This window comes from Somniosus microcephalus, chromosome 23, assembly GCF_052327205.1.
Source record: "Somniosus microcephalus isolate GS21.2 chromosome 23, FLI_Smic_1.0, whole genome shotgun sequence".
Lineage (NCBI taxonomy): Eukaryota > Metazoa > Chordata > Chondrichthyes > Squaliformes > Somniosidae > Somniosus > Somniosus microcephalus.
The window spans coordinates 11,178,456-11,195,338 of record NC_141009.1 but is presented as its reverse complement, the minus strand read 5'-3'; the positions used below and the strand labels follow the sequence as shown (position 1 = coordinate 11,195,338).

At 46.9% G+C, this 16,883-nt stretch overlaps 1 protein-coding gene across 1 annotated transcript in view; it reads right to left on the bottom strand.

The window, feature by feature from the left end:
• The window catches only part of LOC147101645 (LIM/homeobox protein Lhx3-like), a 161,318-nt gene that overhangs the window by 120,637 nt on the left and 23,798 nt on the right, over positions 1-16,883 (bottom strand). Inside the window, exon 6 of the mRNA XM_085965138.1 lies at positions 11,000-11,390. Coding sequence (XP_085821264.1) covers positions 11,000-11,390 — 391 coding nt within the window. The remainder of the gene's footprint in view (positions 1-10,999; positions 11,391-16,883) is intronic.

Here is a 16,883-nt window from a genome sequence, read left to right as displayed (position 1 = left end):
AATTGAGACATTCAATAGAAGAACCTTTGATTGCAATTCAGCTGAAGCGAATTCAATAAAACGCCACAAACAGAAATAACTAACAACTGCTTGGAGGGTTGACATGAGTATGTGGGGTTTGGCAATCTCTCCCTCTCCCAGACTATCAGACTTCACCACCGACTCCTTCCGCCATATCTGGGTGTGTTTGTGCATGTTGAAAATATAAAAATAAAGCATTTCTACAGCACTTTTCACCCCCCGCCCCCCACCCCCGCCACCCCCTCAGGACGTCCCAAAGCGCTTTACAGCCAATGAAGTTCTTTTTGAGTGTAGTCATTGTTTTAATTTAAATCTTTGTCTACCTCCACCAGGAATGTGTTGAGACAGCCTGATTACCTCCCAGTCTGTGTCTGCCCCTCTCCCAGTCTGTGTCTGTCCCTCTCCCAGTCTGTGTCTGTCCCTCTCCCAGTCTGTCTGCCCCTCTCCCAGTCTGTGTCTGTCCCTCTCCCAGTCTGTCTGCCCCTCTCCCAGTCTGTCTGCCCCTCTCCCAGTCTGTGTCTGCCCCTCTCCCAGTCTGTGTCTGCCCCTCTCCCAGTCTGTCTGTCCCTCTTCCAGTCTGTGTGCCCCTCTCCCAGTCTGTGTCTGTCCCGCTCCCAGTCTGTCTGTCCCTCTCCCAGTCTGTGTCTGCCCCTCTCCCAGTCTGTGTCTGCCCCTCTCCCAGTCTGTCTGTCCCTCTTCCAGTCTGTGTGCCCCTCTCCCAGTCTGTCTGCCCCTCTCCCAGTCTGTGTCTGTCCTGCTCCCAGTCTGTCTGTCCCTCTCCCAGTCTGTGTCTGCCCCTCGCCCAGTCTGTCTGCCCCTCTCCCAGTCTGTGTCTGCCCCTCTCCCAGTCTGTGTCTGCCCCTCTCCCAGTCTGTCTGCCCCTCTCCCAGTCTGTCTGCCCCTCTCCCAGTCTGTATCTGTCCCTCTCCCAGTCTGTGTCTGCCCCTCTCCCAGTCTGTCTGCCCCTCTCCCACTCTGTCTGCCCCTCTCCCAGTCTGTGTCTGTCCCTCTCCCAGTCTGTGTCTGCCCCTCTCCCAGTCTGTCTGCCCCTCTCCCAGTCTGTGTCTGCCCCTCTCCCAGTCTGTGTCTGCTCCTCTCCCAGTCTGTGTCTGTCCCTCTCCCAGTCTGTGTCTGTCCCTCTCCCAGTCTGTGTCTGTCCCTCTCCCAGTCTGTGTCTGCCCCTCTCCCAGTCTGTGTGCCCCTCTCCCAGTCTGTCTGTCCCTCTCCCAGTCTGTCTGCCCCTCTCCCAGTCTGTGTCTGTCCCTCTCCCAGTCTGTGTCTGTCCCTCTCCCAGTCTGTCTGCCCCTCTCCCAGTCTGTGTCTGTCCCTCTCCCAGTCTGTGTCTGTCCCTCTCCCAGTCTGTCTGCCCCTCTCTCAGTCTGTGTCTGCCCCTCTCCCAGTCTGTCTGCCCCTCTCTCAGTCTGTGTCTGTCCCCCTCCCAGTCTGTGTGTCCCTCTCTCAGTCTGTGTCTACCGATTTTGCATTTTTGTTTCTATTTCCCATATGTATGTGTTTGTATGGTTGTCACTAAGTGGTTATATCTGCATATTATTGTTAGTGTGTGTGTGGCTCTGTTTATGATTATGTCTGTCTGTGTGTCTGTAGGTGGTTTATATCGGTGTCTATCTGCCTGTATATGTCTGTGTGTGTGTGTCTGTGGCTATGTTTGTGTATATATTTGTCTGTATATATCTGCGTCTGTCTGCATGTGGTTATGTTAGTGTATATTTGTGTCTCTGGTTGCATCTGTCTCTCTGAATGTGTCTGGTATATCTGTGAGTCTTTGGTTATGTCTGTGTCTCTCTGTCTGTGTCTGGTTATATCTGTGTGTCTCTGGTTATGTCTGTGTCTCTCTGTCTGTGTCTGGTTATATCTGTGGTCTCTGGTTGTGTCTGTGTCTCTCTGTCTGTGTCTGGTTATATCTGTGTGTCTCTGGTTATGTCTGTCTGTGTGTCGCGGTTTATCGGTCTATATCTTAACCTGCGGGGTCAATGTGTGTTTGGTGATTGAACTCACCCGTGACTCCTTTTACCAGCGGCGAATGAAAAATTACAGAACGATCTTAAAAAAAACGACAGTCTGCATAAAGAGTGAGCGTTTAGCCGGCCGCCCAGCTCATGCTGAGACAGTGCCGTTTAAACAGAGGTTCAGCAATCCTGCTTGTTGACTCCCAGTCGCGATTTGCAGAGATGACCTCCCACACAGACTGACAGGGTGGGGGTGGGATTAAGACTCTGTTTATCATTCATTCCTTGCGGGGTTTGGCCGCTGCGATTCTTAACCACCTGCGCTTTCCCGAAGAGAATGATTACAGTTCAAACTCTGTGGGGCGGAATAAGGCGATTAGAAGACGGTTTACCTGAATGACTTTAAATTTAATGTTTGGCCCGTATTAATAGAACTCAGGAACACACAACCATGTCAGAGAGCGGGCTAGTTACACAGACAGAGGGAGATCGAGTGAGCCTTCTCCTGAAATAGGAGCCACCTATTATTCTAATAGCCCGGCACCGGCTCTGTTTAATGGTTTATTTAATAACATGCTCGTTTAAACTTGCCCCTGTGAAAGTCGTTTAAACAGAAATGAAGAGCTTTCGAAAATATTCTTATCTGAGGATCGAACTTGAGTTTATCCAGCGGTTTGTCACGGTTCAGGGGCGCTTCATCTTCAATGGATTGCTGGGAAGTACAGCAGGCGAACCCGACAGACATGGCAAGTGCAGCAAGATCCCACGAACAGCAATGTGACTAGTTTAGAAACATCGCAAACTGATCCATTTAATAATGAAAGAACAAATTATTTTAGAAACTGTTAATAGAAAACGAATCTCAGGTTAGTGCACCCGTTGATAATGAGGAGGGGGAATCCCAGTATCATACTGATATTGATATTCATACTGATATTCATTCTCACCAAGGCAAAGCCACCCAAGACACTCTCACCCAAGACCAACTCACCCAAGACCAACTCACCCGAACCGAGGGAAATTCATCAAGAGCACGGACACCTCATCAGTTTCCCAGATTTTAAATCTGACATCAATTTTTTTCCAAGATTTGAGGGGAAAAATTCGGTATTGACCATTTTGGGGCGCTAACATCGCCTGGGCGCTAATTAGCGCCGGCGACAGCGAAAGTCAGTTTTAGCGCCCCAAGAGGGAAGTGGAGCACTAAATCAAGCACTGCACTTCGTTCTTAGAGTGCTAACCCTGAATATCGGGGTTCACAGTAAAGGGGAGAGCCTAACACTGCAGGGTCCTACCTGGACCACCGTGGTTGCCAGGTCGTGGCACGGACCCTGAATTCAAAGACGCAACGGGCCGCGACAAGTAAGTAGGCCAATTTTTTCCCCAAACTTGGAGTTTCACATTGGAAAAAGGTCATTTAATCAAAACAATTTGATAGATTTCGTTAAACAAATGACCCGCGACTCTCTATAAAAGAGTTACATCTTTAATACCAGTCTAGTGGTGAAATCAGATCCCACCAGTTAAACTTCTGACTAGTTCAATAACCTATAAATACAAGGAGCTTTGTATTTGATCAATCAGGGTGTTATGCTCCAGATCTCCCACGTTCAAAACATTCTTCAAAACCCAATTTCAGGATTTGAGCTACTGTAGTAACTGGATTAACTTTCCTTTAGTCCAAGTTCAAAGCTCCGGGTGTTATTGTCCAAATGATGTCTCCATTCTCTTGGTTTGAAAGGTTCTGCTGAATAGCGGAAGAGGTTGAGCAGGAGTTGGGATTGAACCCAATATGATCAGGGCCTTATCTGAGGAAGGATGTTCTTGCCATGGAGGGAGTGCAGCGAAGATTCACCAGGCTGATACCTGGGATGGCAGGAATGACGTATGAGGAGAGATTGGGTCGATTGGGCTTATACTCACTGGAGTTTAGAAGAATGAGAGGGGATCTCATTGAAACTTATAAAATTCTAACAGGACTAGACAGACTAGATGCAGGAAGGATGTTCCCGATGGTCGGGGAGTCCAGAACCAGGGGTCACAGTCTAAAGATAAGGGGTAAGCCATTTAGGACTGAGATGAGGAGGAATTTCTTCACCCAGAGAGTGGTGAACCTGTGGAATTCTCTACCACAGAAGGCAGTTGAGGCCAATTCATTAAATATATTCAAGAAGGAGTTAGATATATTTCTTAAGGCTAAAGGGATCAAGGGATATGGGGAGAAAGCAGGGACAGGGTACTGAATTTGGATGATCAGCCATGATCTCATTGAATGGCGGAGCAGGCTCGAGGGGCCAAATGGCCTACTCCTGCTCCTATCTTCTATGTTTCTATGTTTCTATGTGCTTTGGGTGCCGGGAACAACACACTTAATGATTTGAACTTTTAAAACTCTCAATTTAATTTCACTGAGGAATTTAATGCTCATTAAAGATCAAAATACAGTGGTTAGTAATCAGGTTGTGAATTTGCTTACTTGAGTGTTTTAATGAACTCCCATTTTCTCTCCCTACACCACTGTCTCCATAATAAATTCAACTTCTTTACCCAGAGGGTGGTGAGAATGTGGAACTCACTACCACAGGGAGTGGTTGAGGCCAGTAATATAGATGCATTCAAGGGGCAGTTAGATAAGCATATGAGGGAGAAGGGAATAGAGGGTTACGCTGATAGAGTTAGATGAGGAAAGACAGGAGGAGGCTCTGTTATGATCTGGAATGCGCTGCCTGAAAGGGTGGTGGAGGCAAATTCAATAGTAACTTTCAAAAGGGAATTCGATAAATTTAGGGCTGTGGGGAAAAAGCAGGGTCTTATTGGATAGCTCAAGGACCGGCACCGGTGCGATGGGCCGAATGGTCTCCTTCTGTGCTGTACGGTCCTATGATGTGGGTAGATCTCTGCTAACAGGAATTGACTGCAGGTGAAATTGAATTTTAATAAAGAGCTGTGTACCTTGTTAATTCTTTCCTAACATTAGAGGTGTAAACTTACTGGGCAACCTTCTAAGCTTTAATTTGATAGTTTAATACTTTGCTTGCCATTGCTGCAGTTAAACTGTAGCTGATGTGAATCCCAAATGCTGTGACTACCTCTGGGAGGTAACCTTAGGTGCATTTACAAGTTGAGTTGGAGCAAAGGGGTTTTTGCTTGGTATTGGCGCTAAACCTGTGTGCTGTAAATTGGATCTCATACCTCCAGGGACTCTCGCTGCACTTCACTCCGGGTGTCAGATCGGGCCCTGGCTCTGGATTCAGGCTGCTGTCATGTAAGTGGGAATGGTATGGAGATGCCGGTGTTGGACTGGGGTGGACAAATGTAAGAAGTCACACAACACCAGGTTATAGTCCAACAGTTTTATTTGAAATCACAAGCTTTCGGAGCGCTGCTCCTTCATCCTGATGAAGGAGCAGCGCTCCGAAAGCTTGTGATTTCAAATAAAACTGTTGGACTATAACCTGGTGTTGTGTGACTTCTTACATGTGTAAGTGGGAAGCAGCCTTAAGGATAATAAAAAGTTACAGTGTAAACTGTAGTCAGAGCCTAACCTGATTGAAGAGCAGGGACCCTGTCCCCCAGGGCAGTGTCACTCTTTGATCGAGACTTTAAACTTGTATTCCCTCGAGTATAGAAGATTAAGAGATGATCTAATTGGGATATTTAAGATGATTAAAGGATTTGCTAAGGTAGATAGAGAGAAACTGTTTCCTCTGGTGGGAGAGTCCAGAACAAGGGGGCATAACCTTAAAATGAGAGCTAGGTCATTCAGGGGTGATGTGAGAAAACACTTCTTCAAACAAAGGGTAGTGGAAATCTGAAACACTCTGCCCCAAAAAGCTATTGAGGCTGGGACTCAATGGAAAATTTCAAACTGAGATTGCTAGATTTTTGTTGGAAGGGTATTAAGGGTTACGGAACCAAGGCGGATAAATGGCGTTAAGATACAGATCAGCCATGATCTAATTGAATGGTGGAACATGCTCGAGGGGCTGAATGGCCTACTCCTGTCTCTATTTTCATAAGAGTCATGTTGGGTTCTGACTGCCAAGTTACACTACAACTTTAGGGCTTCCCACCAATGCTACAGCAGTAGAGTGATTTTAGACTTTGGCTACAGTTATACCGCAGCTACCCATCTCAGACTGGTATCTACCCAATGCGATGTGCATAGCAGATTGCCTTAGTTACAAGCGCAGAACGCTGGCCCCTACCTTTTGAAGTTAGAAGATGGGCAATAGCATCACTTCTTCCTTAACATTAAACCATTCTATACTAAGCTTTAAAAAGTCCCTGGGTGGCCCAAAGAACATTGAGAGCACTTTCAAAATGTGGCTTCACTGCGACCTGGAGTTATACCACAACTGGTGTGTATCGAAGTGGGGCAAGACTACCTACTGGAGATGGTCACTGCACTTGATTTTTGTGCATTTGGGAGTCATGTCACACCCTGATACCCAAGCTGCACTGTCACATTTTGCATAGATGCACACCTAAAACTATTTTGCATTGACAAGAATGTGATAGTATTTATACCGGTTGGTGGGCCCGAGTTATACTGCCAGTTGCACTCAGTAGCAACAATGCAATGCAGTGTGTCGACTCCCCAGATGGTTCATTGTTAACGCGGAGAGATTGCAGATAGAAGCCTAAATATTAGGAGGTGCACAGGACTGATCAAAGCATGGCATCACACCATAAGTTGCGTCACCCAGTGTAAAGGGCCAGCTGTGAGAATCGGCAGGACACTAAGGAGTCAGATAAAAACTGAACTCTCACGTTATGCTATCATTGTTCTGTTGATAGGCATCAGAAGCTGCTGCCCACCGATACAAAATCAGCAGCGTAAGGGGACGACAATATTGGAATACAGTATGTGAGTAATTTGAGATATGATGTGTGGTGAGTGTAGCGTGCTTGGGAGGAAAAAGATAACTTTGGACCTGTGGTTCCCAAAGTTCTCCACCACTGGTGATTTTCCTTGCCTCACGCCTGGGTCTGTTGGAGGCTAATTGATAGAGATTGATTGCTAGAATTAGTCAACAACTCCATTATCGTTGCCAGGATGGCAGAAGGCAAACTATGGACTGTTTTCATTAATAATTCCAATGATCCTATGACTTTCAGATCCAAAGTCAAACCTGAATTCACACTATGTTGGCCTTATTTACATCCTGCCAAGCTGTAACCATGTTCAATGATGCAATATATCCGTCATTTCAAATAACGTGGTCTTGCTTAGGCAAGGACCCTGACCGGAAACTGACTGCACATTTTCCCAAAATGTGGGCTCCTAATTTCAAGACTTGCTAGTTTCTTGTAACTGCCATAACCCCTTCATTATACTGCACCTACCAACTGTGTTTCTATTGCATACTAGTAACAGCAGAGCTCCCAGCTATAGTCAAACACAGCTATGCCACGCTGCTCCTCAGCCTCCAACTGCTGGTGAAATTCCTAGTGATAGGAAAGAACCCATGGGATATTCAGTTCCTTTCTGTCCTCGGAAATGGTGAATGTTGCATTAGTTCATCTGAGGTTATTTAAAGCTTCACACTCATTGTCATGGCCCCACACTCTGGAAGTATCTCAAACCCATCCATCTTATTCCATCATCCCCTTCAACAACCTCCTCAAAACCTACCTCATGGACTACACCTTTGGTCGTCTTCTCTAACCTTCCTTTACTCCTTCTTGATGTCCCCATCTGCTACTTTGTGACGTGTGTAGAGAAGATTTACTAGAATGAATCCAGGGATGTTGGACTTCAGTTATGTGGAGAGACTAGAGAAGCTGGGATTGTTCTCCTTAGATCAGAGAAGGTTAAGGGGAGATTTAATAGAGGTGTTCAAAATTATGAGGGGTTTGATAGAGTAAATAGGGAAAAACTGTTTCCACTGGCAGGAGAGTCAGTAACCAGAGGACCAAGATTTATGATATTGGCAAAAGGACCAGAGGTAGAAGAGATTTTTTTTAATACAGTGAGTTATGGTCTGGAATGCACTGTCTAAAAGAGTGGTGGAAGCAGGTTCAATAGTAACTTTCAAAAGGGAATTGGATAAATACTTGCAAAGGAAAAAAATGCAGGGCTATGCAGCAAGAGCAGGGGAGTGGGACTAATTGGATAGTTCTTTCAAAGAGCCGGCAAAAGTACGATGGGCCGAATGGCCCCCTTTCTGTGCTGTATGAGTCTCTGATCATTCTATGTATTTTGGGGACATTTTGTAGTGTTACGTGCGCTATATATGCATAGGTTGTTAGATGTAACCAGTGTTCATTGCTCACCATGTAGAATCATAGAATGGTTACAGCACAGAAGGAGGCCATTCGGCCCGTCGAGCCCATGCCGGCTCTCTGCAAGAGCACTTCAGCTAGTCCCACTCCCCTGCCCTTTCCCCCAAGCCTTGCAATTTTTTTTCCTTCAGGTACTTATCCAACTCCCTTTTGAAAGCCACGATTTGAGTCTGCCTCCACCACCCTCTCAGGCAGTGCGTTCCAGATCCTAACCACTCGCTGCGTGAAAAAAGTTTTTCCTCATGTCGCCTTCGGATCTTCAGCCAATCACCTTGAATCTGTAATAGCAACAGAAAACGCTGGAAAAACTCAGCAGGCCAGGGCAGCATCCATGGAGAGAGAAACGGAGTCAACGTTTCAGGTCGATGACCCTTCGTCAGAACTGGAAAAAAGCAGGAAATGGAAAGCAGGTTTAGGGGCTGGGAAAAGGGGGAGGGGATGGAAGAAACATATTATTCAACAAGCTAAGCCAAACAACCCCAGATTTCAAGGAATTGGATGACCTGTCAAAATTGAGATTAGTCCTGGGAGAAGGAGACAGACCATACCTTGGGGCCAAATATGTAACAACATGTCACAACCTGAGGACTGTTTAAAAGTAAGACTGTTTAAAATTAATATTGTTAAAAGTAATATTGTATGTACCCAACAAATGTCAAATCGATTGACACCTACAGAATGTTGGAAAACTGTACCTTTTTGCTATGTAAGCTTTGGCAATATGGTTCTCTGTAAACTTTCATGCCAATAAAGCATTTGAATTGGAATTGGAATTGGAAATTAGAAACCTTGAATCTGTGTTGGGATACTGATGTCAATCACTGCCGCAACTCCCAGTGGGACCCAGGTTACCCAGATCTGACAGAGCAGCAAAAGGCAGCGCTGTTGTGACATAAGATCTGCACTGCAACGGAGACATTGGATTCAGCAAAGTCATTCCAGATATAGTGAGACCCCTGCTCAGTGAAGCGCGGCATTGTGATGAGCAAGAGGCCATTATGAAAGGGCTCCATGGTGTTACCTCACTAGGTTAACAGCACTGGACAAAAGACATGCCATGATACTTTAACTGATAAATTTATTAAAGATTTGTCTTACTGATCGTTCAGAAAGAATAAATAAAAGACAATAAAACATTTACACGTGACCTACAATGACTTCCATATCCAATTTTTATATGTAAAACACCTTACACTATAGCTCTCGCTGACAAAATGCATAGTCATATCAACCACTGAGAAACGGGGAAAGTCAAGTGGTGAGGTTCAAACAAGAAGGGAGGCGGGGTCTTTTTAAAACTTTTTTTAAAGTAATTTTTTTCTCTAAAATCGCACCACCATTCTCGATCCTAAAAATACCACTAAAGAGACCGCTTTCCTCTATCCACAGTAAAAATACATTTACAGAAACACAGGGTGATTTCTTCTCGTTATTCTTCCCGGCCCAGTGGGGGGCGGGGGTTGGAGGGAAATATTTGGCAACAGACAGACATTGCAAAGTGCAATTGGTAAATAAACGTCACTCCAAAAAAAATGATACAAGCTTAGAAGTTACTGCCGGCCCACGAGCGAATCAACCATGAACACATTTGTACCACCCGCTGCTGTTTCAACCTTAGTTGAAATGGGTTGAAGAAAGAACTTGCATTTATATCGCGGCCGCGGGACGTCACGAAGCACTTTTGATGTGCAGTCACTGTTGTCATGTGGGGAAACTCGGCAGCCGGTGTGCGCACAGCAAGATCCCACAAACAGCGCGGACATACTGATACAATACGCACCGAGGGCTATCGTAATACGGCCAGCAATAACTTCTAGGCGACTAAAGAGAGTGAAGAACAGATGAGAGATTATGGACTACATCAGGTGTTTTAACATCCACAGAATTTCCTAATGCACCGCTCTGTTCTGTTTAGTAACTGAGACAGTAAAAAAAAAATCACATTCGTTCGTATCATTACTGTTAAGAATTCAATCACTGTGTTGCATTGAGATGTACAGGATCACACGGAATCCGAGTAACTATGGACAATAGGATTCACACACACACACACATATATATAATAAAAAGGGAGGGGACCACCTCAGTTGCAATGTGTGTTGCTTGGCAACTTAACAGCAAAATAATATTTAACACGGTCTGTTAAAAATGTTCAGTAAGAGTCCAACGCGTTGGTAACCTGTTGTCACACAGAGAAGGTTTTCTTTAAAGAAATGAAAGAGGGGAAGGGTGAAAGTTGCACCATTAGTGTTACTGTGAGACTTTTAGAAAGTTTCTTTAGTCATCCCACAATACGTGTACAATCCTGGAGTTCCCGTTTGATGAAGCTGTAAAATGCTACACGATTGTTTCATTGTTTTTTTCATATTAGTTCACGGGATGTGGGCGTCGTTGGCAAGGCCGGCATTTATTGCCCATCCCTTGTTGCCCTTGAGAAGGTGGTGGTGTCTTCTTGAACCGCTGCAGTCCGTGTGGTGAAGGTACTCCCACAGTGCTGTTAGGGAGGGAGTTCCAGGATTTTGACCCAGCGACGATGAAGGAACGGCCGATATATTTCCAAGTCAGGATGGTGTGTGTGACTTGGAGGGGAACTTGGAGGTGCTGGTGTTCCCATGTGCCTGCTGCCCTGTTTGATCAAAAGGTCTTAAAATGAGGCGTGTGTGTATGTGTGAGGAGAGAGAGTGTGTGTGTGTTAAAATTGTGTGTGTTCCACCTCATCTAACCAGGATGCTGGGCTGGCCGGGAAATCGGGATATCCTCCACTGCTGTCTGTTGACAGATCTGAACTGGGTCCGTTTGCTCCTAAAACACGCATGGCCTGGCTCATGCCTTGTCCTCCTGCTCCTCCTTGAGCCAGGATCCCTAAGCCAGTGTCCTGGTACACGAGCCCGGAGATGAGGGGCTGGTGAGGCGGGATGGCTTGCAGAGAAGCTGGCGACTGAGGGATACCGTAAGGGCTGTTGGATCTCAGGTCGTGGTACTGGTCCTGGGACAGCACTCCATCTATAGAGAAGCCTCCGTTGCTTGATGTCTGTCTGCCCAGGCCTGGAGAGGCGTCGTTCATGCTGCTGTACATCCCATTTGGATGTCCCATGTCTGACAGCGAATGTTCGTCTACATATAAATATAAAACAAAATGCACTTTAAAATCCAACCACTCAGGAAAGCGAGTTACTCTACCTACGTGGGATGAAGCAGGTTCACCCCGACACCAGCCATCTACAAAAGCCACGAGCATCCTGATCTCCTTTGTGAACAACAGTAACTTGCATTTATATAGCGCCTTTAACGTAGTAAAACATCCCAAGGTGCTTCACAGGAGTGTCATAAAACAAAATTTGACACCGAGCCACATAAGGAGAAATTAGTGCAGCTGACCAAAAGCTTGGTCAAAGAGGTAGGTTTTAAGGGACATCTTAAAAGAGGAAAGAGAGGGAGCGAGGCAGAGAGGTTACGGGAGGGAATTCCAGAGCTTAGGGCTCAGGCAGCTGAAGGAACGGCCACCAATGGTGGAGCGATTAAAATCAAGGATGCGTAAGGGGCCGGAATTAGAGGAGCGCAGTAATCTCGGCGGGGTTGTGGGTATGGAGGAGATTACAGGGAAAGTGAGGGGCGAGGCCATGGAGGGATTTGAAAACAAGAATGAACCATACGTTCGAGCGCCTAGCGGGTGAGGCTTCCCGCCCGTGGCGTTGCAACAAGCGCTGGTCCATCAGCTCCCTGCCCCCCGCCCCCACCACCAGCCCCGGTGATCCTGGCCCACCCGTGTGCCTGTTGCTGCTCCAGGGGAGCTGGCCAAGCATACTGTGAGGGAAGCGACAAAAGCGGTAACCCAATATCAGCTCCAAGTAAAACTCCATTCATTGAGAGAGATGCTTAACTGGACTGAGGCAAATCTCCATTCTCATAGTCATCTATCATCAGAACTGAGGAAAGGTCATCGACCTGAAACATTAACTCTGTTTCTGTCTCCACGGATGCTGCCCTGACCTGCTGAACATTTCCAGCAATTTCTGTTTTTTATTTCAGATTTCCAGCATCTGCAGTATTTTGCTTTTGGTTGTGGGTAGACCCAACACCATCATATTTTGTTTCCAGCATGGAATTATTCCTAAATTATTGTGTTCTGTTACTGGACATTATTCTGAAAGGTCACCACAAACACTGCTAAATATTTCTCACAATTAAGCTATTTTAGAGGCAGATTTTCGGCACTGTGAGATGAGTAATTTTTTATTTAAAGTGACAGCGTCCCTTGCATTTTCCAAGGAGAAGAAGTTGGGCACTTTAAGGTAAAATGTTAAATATATACTGCAGGTCGGTAAGGAAAGCTTCTGAAAGGAGAGGCGAGGTGATTTGCCAGCTGGCAGCCTGCCTCTGTTGTGTATTTGCAACATTCCCACTAGTCACTGTTTACTCGCAGAGTGCTCCCCCCCACCTCACAGTAACTCACTGTACGCGAAGCCTCTCAGGGCAACCTTCGGAGATGTGAAGCTCTACGAATACACGCTTCTTTTGTTAGGTTTTCCAGCCTTTTATTGTTCATTTTGGAGTTATTTAGAATCATAGAGCACAGAAGGAGGCCATTTGGCCAATTGTGCTTGTGTCGGCTCTTTGACAGAGCAGTCCAATTAGTCCCACTCTTCCCCCGCCCTTTTCCCCCATAGCCCTGCATATTTTTCCTTTTCAAGTGTGTATCCAATTCCCTTTTGAAAGTTACTATAGAATCCGCTTCCACCACCCTTTCAAATGTAAGAAGTCACACAACACCAGGTTATAGTCCAACAGTTTTATCACAAGCTTTCAGAGCGCTTCTCCTTCATCAGGTGAAGTGGAGAGATGCCTATAGACACAGATTATATAGTCAGAGAATAATGCCAGAGGATTACAGGTAATCTTTCTAACTGCCATTTATCACACCTCGGCAGAGAAATAATCACAGCAATCAAAGGTGTGAATGGTGTCCAAACAGGTCAGTCAGGAAAACATTACATCAAAGAACAATGAGGTGGGGTCACAAGGGGTGAAATGTTGCAGATGCTGGGGTCTGTATGAAAAACAAAAAACATTTTCTTTGCTGGAAATCACAGCAGTTCCGGCCGCATCTGTGTAGAGAGAACAAGCCAACGATGACTCGAGTCTGGATGACCCTACGTCAGGTGGGGTTACATGTAGCGTGACATGAACCCAAGATCCCGGTTGAGGCCGTCCTCATGAGTGTGGAACTTGGCTATCTGTTTCTGCTCTACGATTTTGCGTTGTCATGTGTCTCGAAGGCCGCCTTGGAGAATGCTTACCCGAAGATCGGAGGCTGAATGTCCTTGACTGCTGAAGTGTTCCCTGACTGCGAGGGAACACTCCTGCCTGGCAATTGTTGCACGGTGTCCGTTCATCCGTTGTCGCAGTGTCTGCATGGTCTCGCCGGTGTACCATGCTCCAGGGCATCCTTTCCTGCAACGTATGAGGTAGACAACATTGGCCGAGTCACATGAGTATGTACCATGTACCTGGTGGGTGGTGTCCTCACGTGTGATGATGGTATCTGTGTTGATGATCTGGCATGTCTTGCAGAGGTTGCCCTGGCAGGGTTGTGTGGTGTCGTGGTCGCTGTTCTCCTGAAAGCTGGGTAACTTGCTGTGAACTATGGTCTGTTTGAGGTTAGGTGGCTGTTTGAAGGCGAGTAGTGGAGGCATGGGGATGGCCTTAGCGAGGTGTTCATCATCTACTCGCCTTCAAAAAGCCGCCTAACCTCAAACAGACCATCGTTCGCAGCAAATTACCTAGCTTTCAGGAGAACAGCGACCACGACACCACACAACCCTGCCACGGCAACCTCTGCAAGACATGCCAGATCATCAACACAGATACCATCATCACACGTGAGGACACCACCCACCAGGTACATGGTACATACTCATGTGACTCGGCCAACGTTGTCTACCTCATACGTTGCAGGAAAGGATGCCCCGGAGCATGGTACATCGGCGAGACCATGCAGACACTGCGACAACGGATGAACGGACACCATGCAACAATCGCCAGGCAGGAGTGTTCTCTCCCAGTCGGGGAACACTTCAGCAGTCAAGGACATTCAGCCTCCGATCTTCGGGTAAGCATTCTCCAAGGCGGCCTTCGAGACACACGACAACACAAAATCGTAGAGCAGAAACTGATAGCCAAGTTCTGCACTCATGAGGACGGCCTCAACCGGGATCTTGGGTTCATGTCACGCTACATGTAACCCCACCTGACATAGGGTCATCCAGACTCGAGTCATCGTTGGCTTGTTCTCTCTACACAGATGTGGCCAGACCCGCTGTGATTTCCAGCAAAGAAAATGTTTTTTGTCTGTTTTTTGTTTTTCATACAGACCCCAGCATCTGCAACATTTTACCCCTTGTGACCCCACCTCATTGTTCTTTGATGTAATGTTTTCCTGACTGACCTGTTTGGACACCATTCACACCTTTGATTGCTGTGATTATCTCTCTGCTGACGTGTGATAAATGGCAGTTAGAAAGATTACCTGTAATCATCTGGCATGATTCTCTGACTATATAATCTGTGTCTATAGGCATCTCTCCACTTCACCCGATGAAGGAGCAACGCTCCGAAAGCTTGTGATTTCAAATAAAACTGTTGGACTATAACCTGGTGTTGTGTGACTTCTTACATTTGTCCACCCCAGTCCAACACCAACATCTCCACACCATGACCACCCTTTCAGGCAGTGCATTGCAGATTATAAGAACTCGCTGCGTAAAAAAAATGCTCTTCATCTCCCCTCTGGTTCTTTTGCCAATTACCTTAAATCTGTGTCCTCTGGTCACTGACCCTCCTGCCAGTGGAAACTGTAGTGTATGTGCCTTTAAGTCAGAACTACTTTTTACAGCTCCTGTATACTGTAGTACCGGCAGTGACCACACTGGTATATAAGCTTTGCGCATGCCTCTGTACCCCAGTCTAGAGATTACCCTCCTCCAGTAAAGACCTGTTATTTGTTAATGTACAGCATCCGTGTGATTATTTCTCCACTGAACCACGGATCCAACAGTGGCGACGAGTGTCGATTCGAATCTACCTGCAACATAAAAGAAAAAAAAAGTCGAGGCCAGGAACACGGGCGTCGACCACGAGCAACCGCCCAGCAGTCAGGCAGAGATTCAACTTCGCTGGGGAGGCTGTGGAGAGCCGGGCTTGGTTCCCCAGCCACAACGAGCAGTAAGAGACCGACGACAGGTCCAGCGCAGACCCTTCCCGAGCAGCGGCGGCTGGAGCCGACCGATGGCGGAGAGAGAGCCGAGCAGCATCGACGGGGTAAGACAGAGGGCGAAGAGTGCAGGGCACAGCCGGGGGTTGAACACCGAGCGGCGTCGAGGAAAAATAAAGCAACCGGAGAGAGAGAGGGTAAGAAACAGCCGGGTTCTAGACTGAGCGGCGTCGAAAAATATCAAAAGAAGAACGCGCAGAGCACAGCCAGGGATCACGGGCTGATGAGGGTCTGCGGGGCGAAGCAAGGGGAGACGCCATTGAGCCGTGGAGAAGTAGGAAGAGCGCAGGAGGCGCCATTGAGCCGCGGAGAAGCAGGGAGAGCGCGGGAGACGCCACTGAGCCGCGGAGAAGCAGGGAGAGTGCGGGAGATGCCATTGAGCCGCGGAGAAGAAGGAAGAGCATGGGAGACGCCATTTTGAGAAGCCGCAGCGGAGAAGAAGGGCGAGCGCGGGAAGGAAGGAAAGCGCGGGAGACGCCATTTTGTGCTAGCAGAGAAGAAGGGGAAGCACAGGAGGCGCCATTGGTGATAGTTAACGCACAACCAAGGATGCCGAAGAGTGGCAGTATCTCTACGTTCGACAATGAAGTCGAAGATTGGGCGACATATGTGGAACGTATTGAGGTGTACTGCAGGGCGAATGAAGTGCTAGATGCTAATAAAGCACTGGTTCTGTTAAATTCCATGGGTGCAAAAACTTATGGGTTACTGCGAAATCTAATAACCCCAGAGAAGCCGGTAAACAAGAATTTTGAAAGCATAGTAGAAATCCTACAGGACCACTTAAACCCCACACTGCTGCTGATAGCAGAACGATTTAAGTTCCATAAAAGGAACCAACACAAAGACGAAAGCAATGCTGAGTACCTAACGGAACTGCGCAAGCTATTGAAATACTGCCAGTTTGGAGCGGGACTAGCAGACACGTTAAGGGACAAGTTTGTGTGTGGGCTACAAAGTGAAGGAACCCAGAAACGGCTTCTATCAGAAAAGGACCTTACGCTGGACAAAACTTTCAGTATGGCATTATCACATGAAGCAGCCACAAGGGGCGCTGCAGAGATACAACGGAGACCGCAAGAATATGGCACCAACGAAATGACCTATGGAACAGGGAAGTGCTATCGCTGCGGCAGAACAACACATGACCAGAAAGATTGTTGGTTCAGGGACCAAGTGTGCAGACAGTGTGGGAAAACAGGAGACATAGCAAGATTCTGCAGGTCTGGGAAGAAAACCAACAGTAAGAAATCTCCACAGGAGAAGTACAAAAAGGTACACTAGGTGATGGACAGTGGTTCAGACGAACAGAAAAGTGACACAGACTCCGGAAGCAA